At 38.5% G+C, this 18,081-nt stretch overlaps 1 protein-coding gene and 1 long non-coding RNA gene across 5 annotated transcripts in view; one reads left to right on the plus strand and one right to left on the minus strand.

Moving 5' to 3' along the window:
• Nucleotides 1–4,879: 4,879 nt before the first annotated feature.
• Nucleotides 4,880–9,413, minus strand: LOC140630370 (uncharacterized). Its single transcript, XR_012028138.1, has 2 exons — nucleotides 9,305–9,413; nucleotides 4,880–9,140 (listed from the first exon to the last, which is right to left on the minus strand). It is a non-coding gene; the product is annotated as an uncharacterized lncRNA (long non-coding RNA).
• Nucleotides 9,414–9,531: 118 nt separating this feature from the next.
• PRKAA2 (protein kinase AMP-activated catalytic subunit alpha 2) overlaps nucleotides 9,532–18,081 on the plus strand; it is a 69,410-nt gene continuing 60,860 nt past the window's right edge. For 2 of the 4 annotated variants that reach the window (XR_012028135.1, XR_012028136.1), the window contains exon 1: nucleotides 9,567–9,761. Coding sequence is in view for 1 of the 4 variants with exons in the window: in XM_072820387.1 (XP_072676488.1) it covers nucleotides 9,668–9,761 (94 nt within the window). In the remaining 3 variants the exon portion in view is untranslated. Of the gene's footprint in view, nucleotides 9,762–18,081 lie in introns of all 4 variants that reach the window. The other 2 variants (XM_072820387.1, XM_072820388.1) reach the window with 2 other exon arrangements.

The raw sequence follows: 18,081 nt of genomic DNA on the forward strand, positions 1-18,081 counted from the left end.
AAAGAAGTTTCCAAAGGAATTTTTTTATGTTAGAGTAGACTTACAGGATCCTGGGGGTTGGGCTAAGATTGCCTCTTGACTTTAGCAAGGTATTAACATCCAGGCAGCTGATTTCCTAGAGGAATGTCACTCTGCCTGTTTGAAGGACTTGTCAATGGGTTGCAAGTAGTAAGGAAATGTAATAATTTTTGTTCTGTCTTTGTTTCTCACATCAGGGATGAGCATGAGCACGAGTTACTTGAGTTCCACAGAGAATAGAGAGGTCAGAACGTACTAAAACCTCAGGGAAAACTCACTTCCTATAACATTTCTATTTGTTTTCAAGGCTAGCATGGCCTGGGGAAAGAAGCATAATTTTTTAAAAGTGAAACTATTATTTTATTTCAAATCTAGTTTATAAAGGACAATACTATCTTCCTCTAACCCATACAAATACATGATTTCTGGCTCTAAGCAGTAATAGATTAAATGAGCAGACTAAATTTCCTCTGAACTTGGTAACAGAAATAGTATTCCTTCCTTCTTTTATTCATTCATGAAACTTTCAAAGAATCCCTTTAAAAGTAAAGGCTCAAGGGGACAACAGATCATCATAAATAGTTACTACTAATAGTATAAATGCCGTAGTTTATAATTGTTTGCTTTAACAAAATAAATCATATCAGATTCAGGAGTATTGCTTTTATAGCTCTCTCCCTTAGGAAAGGGTATATATTATGCCTACCCTTGGTGCGGGGGTGTGTGCTACTCAAGCATAGCAGGGCACAAAAAGGAAGAGTTGTGAATTACAACTGCATGGGAATATAAGGAAGAGTCTTCTTGTCCTTAGGCTTTTGCAGTCACTCTATACCAATTACTGAACTAGAAAGTGATAATTACACAAAAGAGATACAGCTACAGGTGAATAGAATGAGGAGCAAAAGATGAATTATCTAGCCAAGAGTGATGAGGGGATCCTTTCTGAAAGTGGAAAAAGAAGGGCATGATTATGTGATATAAGACTAAAAGATAAGATATCCCCTTAATTATTAAACAAGACATTCTTAAAACATTTATTGAGAACTGGGTGATTGTGATACAAAGATAAACAGGATAAAATCCCTGCCCTTGAATATTTCAGGGAGAGGACATCTGCACCAGAAAAGGGAGGGGGAAAAAAAAAAACAAAAACCAAAGCAATAGAACAAATATAATGGGATAGCACAACATGGTGCTAGAACACAAGTGATACAGGACTTTACAGGAGTAAACAGGAAGAACCCTTTAGTGTTGCATGTGAGAGGATAGGTGAATTAAAATAATGTTATGTCTGAAATAAGATTTCATCTGTTATTCATTTAACAAGATGTATTAAGTACATGAATTAACATATATTAAGTACAATTAACAGGTACTAGATACACAGCTTGCCCTCAGGGGATTAATAGTGAAATGGTGAACCAGGCATAAAAATAGATAAGTACAATGATGGATTTAATTAAGTATAAAGCACATGGCATTATTAGACAGGGTGGTCAAATGTATCTGGGAAGTTGCAGAACCGCTGCACAGAGGAGGTGAATTTTGAAACATGTGGTATTTGTTAGGCAGATTGTGATTGGGAACACCACACAGGGCTAAAGGAGTTCTAGACAATGAGAACAGTGGGAGTGAAAGCAATAGTAGTCTGCTACAGCTTGGTGTGTACCCAGAATGGAAAGAGCTTTGGGTAAGGAAGATGAGGCAAGAGATGGGGTTGGCAAGGACCAGATTGTAGAAGGCCTTGAATGCGGATTTAAAGACTTGGAATTTTATTCTGTAGACCAGTACTTTTCAAACTGGATCCCACTAAGTTCCTGAGGTCCAAGGAAGTATCTAAGGAAGGTACTGGGCACGCCAAAAAGGACTTTTGGAGCCCATGAATTCTAGACTGTGGAGTTTTAAACATTAATCTTTAGGCAATGTAAATAAAGTGTCTGAACATTTTTAAGGGAGGAAGTGATAAGCTAAGAACCCTTTTAGGAAGATTCGTCCATCTACAATACTATGCTAGAAATCTGGAAGTCATCCAAAATTGCTCCCTTTCTATCCTAATATATCAATAAACAGTCACTAAATCCTATTCATTCTTACTCTTAAATATCACTGAAATCTACCCTTGCCCCTCCTTCCCTACTAGAACTGCCAGTGGTTCAGTCCTCCCCCCCCGCCCCTCCCCAGTCAAATACAAGAGCCTTCTAACTTATAGTTCTTCATAGTTCTAACTTCTAGTCAGTTCCATCCATAACTTTGTCATACCACTTATTGCACCATTTGTGAAATTTATGAAAATGTATATGATTTCCATTACAGTATAAGTCCCTTGAAGGCAGGTAGGGGGATCCTGAAGGACTGTCAAATCAGGATTTACTGCTAAATGTTACACAGTTGGTCATTCTGTCTTACACCATCATTTCCCCACCCCCCCTTTTCTACTGGATCATTCCTATTAGCTTACAAGCATGTTGTATTTTTTCCTCATCCTAGAAAAATCTGCTCTTGTCTCCATATTCTCCAGTTGCTACTGCCACCTTCGCAGCAAATCTCATACATTTCTACACTCCCTTTCATAGCAAAGAATTATCTTTTCTATTTCTTCAATTTTCTCATCAACTCACTTAATTCTGACTTTTATCTCTGTTATATCACCATAAAGTCATTTGTCAAGGTTATCACGTTCAATAGTCAACTCTTCATCTACATCTCACTTGACCCCTTGTTAGCATTAGACATGGCTGATAATAGTTTCTTGAAAAAGTTGATACTTTCTTAAATTTCCTCCTACCTTAGTGGATATTCCTTCTTAGTATCTTTTGCTAACCCCTCTTCCTCTTACAGTTCTTTAAATCTGAGATATCTCAGTGTAAGAATCTCTTCCTTTTGCTGTCTAAACTTATTTCCTAAGGGATCTCTAGTTCTCTGGTATATATACTGATGATTTTGAAACTTACTTTTTCAGTCTGGATCTATACCCTGAATTTCACACTCTTGTGGTCGACTACCTACTGGATATGTTCTTTTGAATTTCTATTAACCATTTCACACTTATCATGGTCAAAACATAACTTTGTCTCTCTCATCCTCCCCAACTTATTTCTCATAAAAACTTTTGCATTTTAGTCTATGGCACTCTTTGTCTGTCTAGTTGTATGAGCCCAAAAATTCCAATTCCTTTTTTGTGATTCTCAAGTCCTTTTGGATTTACTAACATCAAGGTATGCACTAACTTTGATTGGCTCTCCCCATCTTCACTGCTACCACCCTGGTGTAAGCTATTAACCCTCACCTGGTCTGCTACAATGGACTCTGTTTCTCTGCTTCCACTTTTGTCCCTTTAGCCTCTTCCACAAAGTCCTCCAGGGAGATCCTTTATATTTATAATGTGTATCATGTCACCCTCCTCTTCAAAAATCTTCAAAAAATATGATCATACTTTTTAAGAAATCCAGAGTTTTTAACATAGCCTACCCAATATGTCTGGCCTGGCTCTAGGCATTCTATTTGCAAGCCCTTCCATTCTCATTCTTGTACTCACCACTGTGGACACACTGATCTTCCTGCTAGATCTCCAATATGCTATTTGTAGTGTGTCAGGGTCTTTGCACTTGCTGTTCTCTGTATGTGGATTGCTCTTACCTCGGCTATTTCAATGGCTCCTTCCTTTACATAATTCTCAGGTCCCTGCTCAAATGCTACATGCTCAGAGAGACTGTCTCTGACAACCTATATAAAATGCCTCTTCAACCCTTCCTCCTCCTCCACTTTCATCTGTGTATCTATTTACTCAGCTCATCTTTCTTTACAGCACTTGTCACTAATATCACATATATTATATATTTGATTGCTTGTGTATTATCTGGCTTTTCCACTAGAATGTGACAAAGACTCCTTGACCTGCTTCTTGTCAGACTCCTCTGAGCCCAATTAGGCCTAATCCTGGGCATGTCCTCAAGAGCCCAGGTTTAGCAAGAATCCTAGTATAAGTAAATTCAAAGTAGCCACCCTCACTACCCAACATAATTCCTCATTTTACCCTCACCTTGGCTTGTTAGGTGAGTTTACCTAAGAATTCCTCTAACCTTTTACTTCTTTTTTTTTTTTTTTTTTTTTTTTTAAGTAATCTCTATGCCCAACATGGGGCTCAAACTCATGACCCCGAGATCAAGAGTCACATGCTCTACCTACTAAGCCAGGAAGACACCCTAAATTACCTTACCCTTTTAGAAATTTTCTACCCACTGAACCTCCCACATTGCTCCTTGGCTATAAAATCCTACTTTTCATTATTTTATTCAGAATTGAGCCGAGTCTCTCTCCCCTACTGTAAAACCCCACTGTATTCCTCATCCTATAAGGATATATATATATATATATATATATACACAAATATAGCAACAGTCCTGAATAAAACATGCCTTCCCATCTTTAAAACAGTATCCTCAGTGCCTAAGATACTGCCTAGCTCTCAGTAGGCATTCAAAACACCTTTGTTAAAAAACAAAACAAAGCAAAACAACAACAACAACAAAAAAAACACCTTTGTTAAAACAAAACAAAAACAAAAACCCACCTTTGTTCAATAAATGAATATATTTATAGCAAGGAATGATACACTCAGAATTTGGGAATCTTTATTTTATTATTTTATTTTTTTGGAATCTTTAATGGATAAAGCTAATTATATAACACTTCTGAAACACTTCAATATTTTAAAAACAGAGGGTGGAAAGTTTATCAATAGATACTTTTAAAAGTATTAACACATTTAATTTCATAGAATCAGAACCTCAGAGTTAAGAACTCTTCAAGGGCACCTAGTACAAACCCACATTCTAATTAAAAAAAGAAACTGGATTCCGTGTTTATTTCTTAAAGGTTTTTATTAGAGGGTGAACTTTTTATCACTTACAGAGCATTTGGGAATTTTGAAATTACCTAATTGATCTTAAGTTTACACTAATTAATCATGTCAAAGCTTTGTAGTTACCGTTAACAGGATTGAGCCTTCGAGCCAAAGCATTAACACCCACTTAAGGTCATTAAAAGTGGATTATAAAAGACTTCAAATAATATGTATACTGTATCGTTTTGTCAAGGTTTGCTTTAATTCCAAAGCACAGCCATAACAAAGTGGATAATCAATTCAAGGTGACATTGGTGTCTCCTTATTCAGCCTCGCCAGTTTTAAAGTATTCAGTATAGATAGGCACTGAATCCATGCCAGGAGGGAAATAATTGATTTAACTGATCTAAAAGTGTGTTTGAGCTTTTTTCAGACAAGCTGTCAACACATACATGAAAGCAAGTTTCTAAAAATGCTGTCAGATCCATAATGTTTATACAGCAAAGCAAACAACCTTTGTTATTCCAATTAATGCATCTGCTCATGGAAGAAATTCCAACCAAAATGTTTTATTTTTCTCAGCTACACTGAAAATTACAATGTTGACTCATATTGAAGCAATTTAGAAAAGTACTCAGCCACAAAATGAAATGGATTACATTAAGTTTAATATTTGTTACTAGGGTACCTGCTAAAAATTACACCTCAGAGTTATATATTACATTTCCTTGAAAGGGTTTCAAGTATTGTCATAGGAATTGCATCTACTTAGCTTTTTGAGGAAGGTTGGGGCCAGTAATATTATTCTCTCAACCTTACAAGTCAGTAATAATAAATGTCAAGAGATAAAATGTGTTAGGGAAAATAATGTACCAAGATCAAACAGTCTGTTGATACGTTGGACTATCGCCTCTACTACTTCATAGTAAACTTCTCTTTTTCCTTTTGTAGTTTCATTCTAAAATAAGGAGTGGAATTGGGAGTTGAATTTCCTAGCAGCTGAAAAGAACTTTCAATATAACTTATTTCAACACTAGTTTTGCCAATGAGATATGAAATGATCTGTTTAAGGACACACTGCTCAAGTGGCTAAGCTGGAGTATAACTCAGGATTTTTGTTTCTAAATATTGTGCTTTGTCTATAATACTACAGTACTGCTTATGATCAAGAATAATTATTGAGCTAAATCCAAGAGGGTTTGGGATATTCAACAGGTAAAATGACCCAATTTTTCAACAGATGAATGACATTTAAAAAGGGGGGGCAGATCATTACAGATTAAAAGAAATATAAGATCCATATCAACAAAAAAGCTAACTGTAGACTTTTAAAATCTTGATTAGTATAAAGCAAATGTAAAATTACATTTTTAAGTCAATGGAGGAAAATTGAGTAGAGTGGGAATTCCAAGATAGTAAGGAATTATTGCTAATTTTGTTACATGTGCTAGTGGTAGTATGGTGACGCTAAAAAGAGCCCTTATCTGTTAGAGCTATACACTAATTATCAGTGAAATATTTCATCTGGTTATTTGCTTTAAAACACCCCAGAAAACAAACAAATGAAGAAGTACAAATATAGATTCGTAAATGTTAACAGTGCTGATAATCAAGGGTGGGGGTTATTTCTACTCCTTTGATGTATGTTTGACATTTTTCACAATAAAAATTAAAATAGTTATTAAACTCATAATGAATAAAAGACAACATCAACACAGTTCATTAATCACTAAATGCCCAACTTTTCTTATTTTAATCTGGAGAGCAATCACAGAAACACCCTAGCATGAATCTAGAAGGTCCTACACGTTCTCCCTTATGCCAACTTTCAACCTCTCTAATGACTACTGCACAGAGATGGAAAAGTATGCTTTGTATTTAATATGTCAATTTAAAAAATATGCTATGTTTCCGGATTTAGCGATTTTTGTGTTGTCAGCTTTAAAAACAATTTGTAGTTATGTCCTCTCATTTCAAATAAATATTCGCTTTCATACCCAGTCTTGTATTTTTTTTTCCTTAAACAGGTCTCCTTCATTATATAAACTTCAGGTGCCACACAACCTAAGTCCATTTGAGTGCCTGTAATTTGCCAGGCACTGTTCTGGGAGCTAAGGATCTGTCAGTGAGCAAAACAGAAAACAAAACAAAATCCTCTCTCTTATGAAACTTACATTCTAGTTGGGAAAGACAGACAAAACAAAAACATAATAAACAAGGAAATGAAATAGTACATGCCATGGAAAACAGCTGAGCAAGGTTAGGAGAATAGAGAGTGCAGGGCAGGGAGTGTGGGTGAGCTGTAAGTACAATGTTAAATAAGGTAGTCAGAGTAGGGCAGTCTCCCAGAGAAGGTGACTCTGAGCAGTCTTGAAGGCTTGGTTATTGAGAATACCAGTGGAATCTAGCATAGCATATTAGTTTAGCGGCACTCCATTATTCTCTTATTCAGGTCCTGCTTTAGAGTATTTGAAGGACCCAGTACCAGTGGGGAAAACAATAACAGCTGGATCGGGATTAAGGACTGAATGGCTGCCTGGGGCACTGCTCATAGAGATTGGTATTAAAGAATACAGGGCACTGTAACATCACTGAAAAATAATAGAACAGGGAATATGATATTTACCACAACATCTCTGATAGTGGGGGTGAGACCTGCAAGTACTGCCGGGTAGGATGAGGCAATAGGCAATCGCACTTGAAATGTATGGGCAATAGAAAACTGCTTGGTGCCACAACAGCGCTTCCGCACTCTTCTCGCCCCTTAGCATTCCATCCTGCAGCCCAGCAGAAATAGGAAGACAGCTAAAAATATAAGCTTAAAGTATACATCCTGGGCCTGCTCTACAAATAATAACTATGAGAATGGGAGTAGAATTGTAAAAATATTAAATGTTCTTAGAGCATCATATTCATTTGTTTTTCTTTGGCAGCTGTGGTGTAGTTGAAAGAGGACAAGTCAGAACTGGATGCAAGCTCTAAGTCTGCCTGCCTCTTTAGCGGATTAGCCTTGGGCAAATCAGAAAGTGAGAAACTAAATTTTATCATCTATAAAATGGGGCCAATCACAAATTTCTTTTATGGCAGTCAAATGTGTTTAAATGAAATTTTTAATCAACAAAATATCATTTACTTGCTGACATAATAATAAAGCCACATGGTAGTTCACGGTTGTTAGGTAAGGATCACAGTTAAGAGGTACATAATGACTTAAGTTGTAATTATCAATGAGTAGGTAAGAGAGCATGTAAAATGCTTTCAAATTTCTATTATCTGCCTTCATATTGATTCAGGAAAGCAATCTAACAGACTTTTCAACCTCTTTCCGGGGTCTACCACAACCAGAAACAGACATCTTATATCTCAAAAGCAAAAACAGGTATCTTGGTTTTTTTTGTGTTTTGTTTTTTGTTTTTACTAGCTTGAAGGGATACTGCAGGAGTGACCCTTAACCAAAGGAAGGTTCAGCATCAGAAATAACTATTTTCTCCAAATTGCCAGCTAGGTAGAGTGATTCTTAAATGATACTCCTCGTCAGCAAGAAAGATGATCCCAAGAATGAACAAAAATAGCCTGTTCAACAGCTGTGATATTTATAATTTATAAGCTGTGATCGTCTCTCATTATCAGATCATCTTGGAGTCCAAACAAGAACGGATGTGTGCCGTTTGTATATTTACCAGTCCTCAGAAAACAAACTTTCACTAGGTCTTCTTCTCTCTGATCGATGCATTTCTCTCTTTACGTACAAACAGTACGATAAAAGGCTTCTTGTTTGGGGAGCATGACCTTGAAACGTTAGTGTTATGCACAATGTTAAACATGTTCAACTAATTCTTAATCGTTTATTTCCGATCAGCAAATACTTTTTAAGCACTGAAAGGCAACATTGAGGACTAGGACGGCACGGAAGGCAGAAAGGGGAGGAGGGTGGCAGAGATAATCAATGCATCACTAAATTCTTGTCTTTCCCGCTCCGCCAGGGTGGGCGTCCGGCTTCCAGTTCCCGGCTACCGTTCCTCCCCCACTTGCATTTTTCTTTAATCGGTGCCCTTCTACTGCCCTTGCTCTTCACCATTCTCTCGGTGCTGCCCTTTGTAGTTTATTCGCTCTGCTCGCTACATTGTTTCCCTTTTCATTTCTGTCGCCGTCTCTCCCTCGTGCAGCTGCGGGGCCCAGCTGTTCCTGCACTTTGCACCAGCTCGTGCGGCGGGACTCTCGAGCCGATACCGTGACGGTGCTTTGCTGCAGAACTTCGTGCAAATTCGGGAGGCGAGCTCTGGAGGAGGAGAGGACCGAGCGTGATCACAGGCGCGGAGCGGGGCGGCGCGCTCCGTGTCCCCCGCCCGCGGCCCGAGACGCCTCCTCCCGAGCGCTCGGCGCACCCGCCTGGGCTCGGGGCCCTTCCCCGCAGCCGCCCCCGCCGGCTCCCCCGACACCCACGCGCGAGGCTTCGCGTCCCTCCCGGCGCACGCTGCGGGCCCCGCGGCTCTTCAAATTCCGCTCCCCGCCCCCTGGGGCCCGGCTCGGCGGCTCCCGCGTCCCTCCCGCCCCCGCCCCCGCCCCCGCCCCCGCCCCTTCCCCGCTCGGCTTCAGCCCCCGCGGCCGCGCAGCCCGCCCCTCCCCCGCGCACCTGGCGGCGCCCGCCCCGCCCCGCCCCGCCCCCCGCGGGCCCGCTGCACTGTGGGTAGGCGGCGGCCGCACTGAGGCGGAGGCGGCGGCGGCGGCGGCGGCGGTGGCGGCGGCCGCACTCGCACTCGCTCGCGCTGAGGGGCCGGCGGCGGAGCGAGGCTGCGCGCGCCGACCATGGCTGAGAAGCAGAAGCACGACGGGCGGGTGAAGATCGGCCACTACGTGCTGGGCGACACGCTGGGCGTCGGCACCTTCGGCAAAGTGAAGAGTTGAGTGGGCGCCCGGGCCGGCTCGCGGGAGGCCGGGCGGAGCGGAGCGGTGGGCGCGGGCCCGGGCGGCAGGTGCAGCGGGCCCGGGAGCCCGCGGGGGCGGCGGCGGCGGCGGCGGCGGTGGGGACCTCGGCCCGGGGCGGGGGCGGGGGCGGGGGCGGGGCAGCTGCCCTGCCGGGGCCGTCCGCGGCAGCTCACGCTCGGTGCAGGTGTCGGCCTCACCTGCGAGGTGGGAGAGCGGCGCCGCCGCCCCCCAGGTGGGGGAACGTGCCCAAGGTCACACTGAAAGGGGCGGAACCGGGACGGAGCGTAAAATGTCTTCCAGTTCGGGCCGGGCCGGGCCGGGGGGGTGGTCCGTGCGGCCCTTCTCGGGCGGGGTCGGGGGGTCGGCGGGGCGGGGGGGGCGAGCTCTGGAAGGCCGCGGCGTCGGCCCTGGGGCTCGGCTGCAACCGGAGGAGCGAGGGGGGCGCTCGACCCGGGGGAGCGGGCGGGGGCGGGGGCGGTCCTGGGTCCCGGGTCCCGGGTCCCGGGCGGCGGAGCGTGCGGGGCCGCGGAGGCCGGACCTGCTAGGGCGGGCTCCGCGGAGCTCTCCTCTTCGGGCGTGGGGATCCCATTTGGGGGGTAGGAAAAAACAGGTTGCGTCTGAGTATTTTTAACTTCTTACTAGCGAGGTATTGAACTTTCCTTTTTTTTTTTTTTTTTTTTTAATCCATGGCTGTTAATAAATCACACGGGATTTAATTAATCTGCCCTCTCTCCTGAACTAGAGGCAGCTTATTAATGCTTTACGTTTGACGGCTGTAAATCCAGAATTACAAGTCAAACATTAGCTTCCCCCTTTTTAATTTTTATTTATTTTTATTTTTTAAAAGATTTTATGTATTTATTCATGAGACACAGAGAGAGAGAGAGAGAGAGAGAGGCAGAGACACAGGCAGAGGGAGAAGCAGGCTCCATGAACCCGGAGCCCGACGTGGGACTCGACCCCGGGTCTCCAGGATCGCGCCTTGGGCCAAAGGCAGGCGCCAAACCGCTGAGCCACCAGGGCTGCCCCCCCCCCTTTTTTTTTTTTTTACTTTTTGTTGTAAAAATGTTGAGTAGGCTAGGCAGGCTGGAGATTTTACTTCCAGGCCTCTCTTTCTTTGTAAAATTCATGTTTTAACCTCTCAACTTCTGGGCTGTTAAACAAGTAGAAGGACCTGGTTCATTCCTGTGGCAAAGGTCAGCTCCTATTTGCTTCCACGTATCTGATTCTCTTCTATTCGGAAAACAAATTTACTGAGCACCTACATAGTGCTAGGTACTGTTCTAGGCAATGGGGACACAGTAAGGAACAAAACCACATTAAAATCTTTCCATCTGTGGAGCGTGTATTCCAGTAGGGGAACGCAAAACATAAGCAGAATGTATATGTAAAACACGAAGTATGTTTAATGCTACTGAGAAAAATGAATGCGGGAAGGGAGAATGCGTTTCTGTGAAGTTAACGATTTTCAGTAAGGTGGTCAGGCAAGGTTTGACAGACAGGGTGGTATTTGTGTAAAGACCTGAAACGGTGATAGGAATTTTGAAGTCCTGTGTGGGCCATAAAGTCCTGTGGTATGTATGAAAGACTTCGTAAATGGAGTGGATAGCTAAGAGAATATGTTGACAATGAATATAGGAAGATCCAGGCATTAGGTTAATGCCTGAAAGGTCACTTATCATTAAATATTATTATGAGGACTACTGTGGTATGACATTTTACAGTTACTCAAGCAAAACATTCTTTGCCATCTGGGCATGTACACTCTCAAAGTTATATAACTTACCCTACATCCTTTTCAAACTGTGTTGAAATGTTTGTGTTTTTGAATTCACGTACTGTAATCTGAATGTAGACTAAAACACCCATCAGATCAGTTGGCCCATTGTCAAAGAACAGCGTAAATCTCTTTTGTATATACTCTTGTGCTGTTTCCAGGCACTGGCTTCTTAAAATATAAACCAATGGAAGCTACATTTGTTTATGAGAACTCCTTTTCTTGGAAGACCCAGTCTAATGAGCAGCCAATCAGAGGGCTGTTTTGAACACTATGTTAGAGCCTCTCTAAAGTTATGCGGTGATTTCCCATCCAGGATTAGAATTAGTACCATTGTTCAGTAAAAATGATGGGAGTTGCTACAGTTCAGTTATTTAATTCTTCAGGGGACAAGAAACAAAAGTACATGTATTTTAAAAAGCATATATTTTAAAAAATATATACCTTTATCGATCATTCATCCATTCCAACTGTACAATGCAATGATTTTTAGTGACTTTACTGAATGATGCAACCATCATCATAGATGCAACCAACATCAACTTTAAGACATTTTGGGCAGCCTGGATGGCTCAGGGGTTTAGGCACCGCCTTCAGCCCAGGGTGTGATCCTGGGGCCCTGGGATCAAGTCCCACATCGGGCTCCCTACATGGAGCCTGCTTCTCCCTCTCCCTGTGTCTCTGCCTCTCTCTCTCTGTGTCTCTCATGAATAAATACATAAAATCTTCAAAAAAAACCCAACAACACAATTTTATCACCACAGTAAGATCCTTCATGCTCATTTATAGTTCATCTTTGTTCCCACCGCCAGCTTCAGGAAACCCTTAATCTGTTTTCTGTCTGTATAAACTTGTGTTCTCTGGACACTTCTGATAAATGGGCTCATTCAGTATGAAGTCTTTCATATTTACTACTTTAGCAATGTTTTTAGATTTATGGATGAGGTAGCATTTGTCAATTGTTCATTCCTTTTTATTGCTGAATAATACTCCATTGCATGGATATGCTGCCTTTTGTCTATACATTCACCAGTTGTTTTCAGTTTGGGGCTGTTAAAAGTAATGCTACCACAAGTATTTGCATCCAAGTGTTTGGGCACATGTTTTCATGTATCTTGGTCAGCACATAGGAGAAGAATTACTACGTCATATTATAATTTCATGTTTAGGTTTTTGAGAAACTGCAGACTATTTTTCAAAAGTAGCCAACCAGCAGTGGATGAGGGTTCTCCTTTCTCTGCATTCTCACCATTTGTTGTAATCTGTTTTAAAGGTATTCTAACGGGTGTGAAATAATGTCACATTGTGGCTTTATTTGCATTTCCTAATGATTAATGATACTAGACATCTTCAGGTATTTATTAGCCATTCATCTATCTTCTTGGGGGAGATGTCTGTTCATATCTTTTTTCATCTTATGAACTGAATTAAAATAGTTCTTTGTAAATTCTGGAATTGAGTCCCTTATTAGATGTTGTTTGTAAATATTTTCTCCCAATTGTGCTCGCTTCAGCAGCACATATAATGACATTATCTCCCAATCTGTGTGGCTTTTCATTTTCTTAATAGTATCTTTTCAAGTATTAAAGTTTTGAATTTTCATGAGGTCCAATTTATTGATTTCTTTTTTATGGACCTTGCTTTTGGTGTTATTTCCCAGAAATCTTTGCTTTAGGTTTCAAGGATTTTCTCTTAACGTTGTCTTCTAAATGTCTTCTAAATTTTTTTTTAATGTCCTCTAAATTTTATTTAGCCCTTACATTTAAGGGTATGACTCATTTTGAGTTAATATTTGAGTATTGTATGAGATCCTAAAATCAGCTTTTTGAATGAATGTCTAATTGTCCCAGCACAGTTGAAATGAATGTGTTGAAAACACATGCATTTGTAATTGCAATATAGATTTAGACTTAGTAAAGTTAATTTCTACTAAAAAACATAGTAATATGATTTAATTTTACCTAGCTATAAAAACATGGAGAAGTAAGTAGCATTTTTTTTTGTGTTTTCTCTTGTTAGGCTAATTATAGATTTTTGAAAATTTAACTTGTTGATATAACAATTCATAGGCCAAAGTTAGGTATAATAAATGAAAATTCAGAATGACATAACTTTCATTTGATAGCATTTGTTTCAAGTTATTTTTATTTTTTAAAAGGATTTTATTTATTTGATAGAGAACACAAGCAGAGGGTAGTGGCAGAGGGAGAGGGAGAAGCAGGCTCACCTTTGATCAGGGAGTTGAACACAGGACTCTATCCCAGGCCCCGGGGATTATGACCTAAGCCGAAAGCAGACACTTAACTGACTGAGCCACCCAGATGCCCCTCAAGTTATTTTTTAAAAGTATGTAGAAACCCTCGGTTTGCTATTAAATAATGAAAGATTTATTTAATATGTTCTAAACTGATTTTCTCCATTGTTCTGTTGTTAGATTACTAGAGGAGTGCTATGGGTACAAATTATGTGGGCTTACAGAATTTTAAAAGTAATGCTTTTTATCTGCTTAAATTTTTTCTCCACATCGATTTAGTTCATACTCTTTTCAGAGTAGGATAGAACTGTTGTTTAAGAGCTCTCGTAATTAGACTTGTTTAGTTCTTATCTATATAGTAAAGGTGATAAAAATGCTAGAAGAATCAATTTGTTGCTTATGTTATACAAAGACTGGTTCAAGAAAAACATGTAATATAATGCGAATTATTTAAAAAGAAACCTGCTTCAAGATGAGTATTGATAGATTTGCTTTATGAAATACTCTTTGTCAGAATTTTAAACCAAGGGATACTTTGCAATCACACTAGCCTCTTTCTAGCTAGCAAAGTCTCATAAAGGAATTACCTTCTCTGTTTTTCAAATAGTTATTTGAATGACCCATAGAATTGGGTTTCAAGAAATTAAGTATATATTCTATTAATTCTCCACTTACCTCTGAGATAATAGGAAGGATAAACAGATGAAATTTTTATTACATTTTTTTTTTTTTTTAAAACAAGCAGTGTTATTTTTTTTGAAATGTAAATAACAAGTTCCAAATGATAAATTGAATTTTGGACAACTACCTAGTTGGTGGACCTGAATGTTGTATCTGTGGCATATTGGGCCCTTGCTGGATTGTTTTTTGTTTTGTTTTGTTTTGTTTTTTTATGACTTCCATGTTGTAGTGTCATGGCCCTGAACCTTGTTTTATCTCCTAAAGAAGGGCACTAGAACATATAATGTGCCAGGTCCTTTATGACTTTATCATTAAACTGACTTTTAAAAAGATTTAATTCCCCCAAATGGATATTTTTAATTGTTCCTTCTAGATTAATGGAAATCTGGGTTACTGAAGATCAGAGCTGAAATGTAGATGTCATAGAGAATAAAAGGAAACAAATTTGTAACACTTTAGTAATAAAAGCTACAATTGACTCAGTTTTTATAATCTTTTAAATACTATGTAATACACTTGCTTTATCTATTCTTCAGAGTAACCTTGAGTTTGGTATTATCTCCATTTTACAAATGAAGAAATTGAGAATCCTATACCCTGAATGACTTGTCCAAGGTCACAGTGGTAGAATTGGAAGTCATAATCAGGATTTTCTGACTCCAAAGTGTGTATTATATGCAATGCAAAGTCAAAATGTGTAGTGTGTTGACTTTCAAATCTATAAGGATGTAATTTTACATGTTTGTAGGTATTTATCAATAACTGAAAAAAAAGATTTCAATGTCTTAGTCCACATTTAGGTAGAATAAAAGTTTTTTTTCTGGAAAATCCATATGTGGGATATAAAATTTATATCTTCATATTCCTAACTTTTACGCCTTAATCTATTTTCTAATATGGATGAATGTGCTAAATTCTGACAATTTTAACGCAAATTTCTTGGAAATAACAAGGTAATTCTTTTTTTCTTATTATGAAAATACCCCTGACTAAAGATTATCAGTAACCTTTAGTAAGCAGAGTAAAGAGAATTTACAAAAATGATTTGATGTCCTAGAAGGAATATTTGGTGTAGGAAGACATTAGCTCTGGATTTTAATTCCATTCCACTACTAGTTATAGGGCCTTGGGAAAACTATTAAACTTCTCTGAACCTCTGTTTCCTCCTTTGTAAAATAGAAATAACAACACTTGGTCTACCTACCTTCTAGAATTTTTCTGAGGATTAGTTGAGGTACATAAAATGGCTTAAAGAATGATTAAACTGACATATAGATAAGTGTCAGTATTATGGAGATGACTAGTTGCATGGCTATTGTGAGTCAGTTCTGCACCGTGTATGAAGTGTTAACAATTGTTTGCTCTGTTTAGAAATGCCTTCAGTTCTGATAGAGACATTGAGACAGAGCTGTAATAATTTACCTCTGCTTTCTGGATGCCTGCATTGAAGAAAGTTCTAAGTGACTAACTTGTGTTATGTGATGTTATTATTATTTTTTTTAATGCAGTAGTTCTTTTTGGATAAGTCATGTAATTTTCCCTCACAAATGAGAAAAATGAATAAAATAAAAAGGAAATCATAGTGAATGTTCATGTAAGTTACTAACTGAATTGATTTTACTTTTAAAATTATGCAAATTAGAAGTGAGTGTTAAACAGTTGTTCCAAATAATGAAGTTATATTTCATGTCAAGTACTAGAAGGTTAGTGTTAATCAAAATCAATTCAGTGATCTCTCAAAAAATAGGTAAATATTCACTTATCTTGTCATCCATGTTAGTTTTCCTTTAAGCATTTAGTAGTATTTGTAATGGTGACACTGTCCATTTATTCTTCTGAGACTCCTGTAGTTTCATTGATGATAGGGAAAATATTTTGTAGAGAAAGTAGTTAGTTTTTATTTTTTTATTTTATTTATTTATTTTTTTTAGTAGTTTTTATAAGTTAAGCTGATAATTTACTTTGATCTAGCAGAAGATTTAATCTCAAATGCTTTAAGAGATAATGAGTAAGTGGGTGGCACAAGACTCCTAAAACATTGAAAATGTTATAAATAAGAGAGCCAATTTACCTAGTACATGTATTAGATACAAATGTAAGAGCACCTTGAATCAGGTTGAGTGGATTTTTATCTATTAAATGATTGAAATCATATATAAAGTGATGTGTTTATTTTGAAATGCAGTGAACCATTCTATTTTTAGTATAGAGTATTAAGGAAAGAATTTCAGGCAGCTCTTATCTCTGCTAATAATAGAAACTTTTCACCCTTTCAAGGGAACAGTATTCTTACTTAAGTGCTGTCTTATGTTTAACCATGTTTGCCTTGCCTCTGATAAATTTCACCATATTTCTTTAGGCGGTGCCTTTGTTTTTAAAGTGGTAATCCTTTTAATTCTGCCCTTAGATTTTTTTTTTTAAACAATCTTTTATATAGTCAAAGAAAATGATCAATTCTTGGAGTAAACATGTCACATTCTGAATGCCAATGTATTATTAAAATACTTTTTTCAGAATTTTTTCTTTATATTATTCATGTAATTTTATATTAAAAAACATGAGTCATATGTTCTCATTTAACATCATTCAACTCTGAATTAGAAATTAGTTTTAATTATCTAGCAGTTGTAATTGAAAATCATGGAATTAAAAATTTTAAATGTACCATAAATTTTTTTCCAAATTCTTATTTTACTTAATAAATACCAAGATATTAATTTTTTAAAAGATTTTTATTATTTGAGAGAGAGAGAGAGAGAGATAGCATGAGTGAGGAGGAGAGGTAGAAGTAGGCTCCCTGCTCAGCAGGGGCCTGGGATTATGACCTGAGCTGAAGGCAGACACTTAACTGACTGAGCCATCCAGGCACCCCAATATTAGTTAATTTCATTGTCTTTTTAAATGTGTTTGAGTATTCCATAATTCACTTCTCCCAGACTTAATAAAATAATAAGACCAATATATATTTAACATTTACTGTATTTAGTCATGTTGGATTTAAAGCAAAATATTTTTACCAGTGTTAAAAATGTGGCAATATTACTGCAGATGATTTACTAATTTAAAACAAAGTGGGAAATATTTATCGAGAATTTACTTAAGGGAGTCTTGTCTCACATTTGAATTATAAGTCAAATATATGATAAACCCACCTTTTATTCAGATTTACACCAGGCTGTACTTAGTGCTCTACTAATTCACAGCTTAATATAACAGGTATACTGTATGCTGCAAACTTGATTTCAATAAGAATTTGACTTTGTCTTTATGGTAGCTTTGTGGATAAGATGAAGAAATGTGCTATATATGATTTATTCCTGCTGAATAACTATTCCCAAGGAAACTAGATGTCACCCTAAAGGGAAATCTTGGACATTGACTCTATTTAATGAGGATAGTAATATTTCCTATTTGAGATGGTACAAAGTTTGATGAAGTAATTAATAGACAAATTACAGAAGCAGAATTTAAATTTATATTGACCCTTGGATTGCTAGGCAAAAACCAAGAAGGTGAAATTTAATAGGAACAAGTGTCAAATCTAGCACTTAAGTTAAAAATGAAAAATAGGTGTGTAAAAGT

This window comes from Canis lupus, chromosome 3 (assembly GCF_048164855.1).
Source record: "Canis lupus baileyi chromosome 3, mCanLup2.hap1, whole genome shotgun sequence".
NCBI classification, from domain to species: Eukaryota; Metazoa; Chordata; class Mammalia; order Carnivora; family Canidae; genus Canis; species Canis lupus.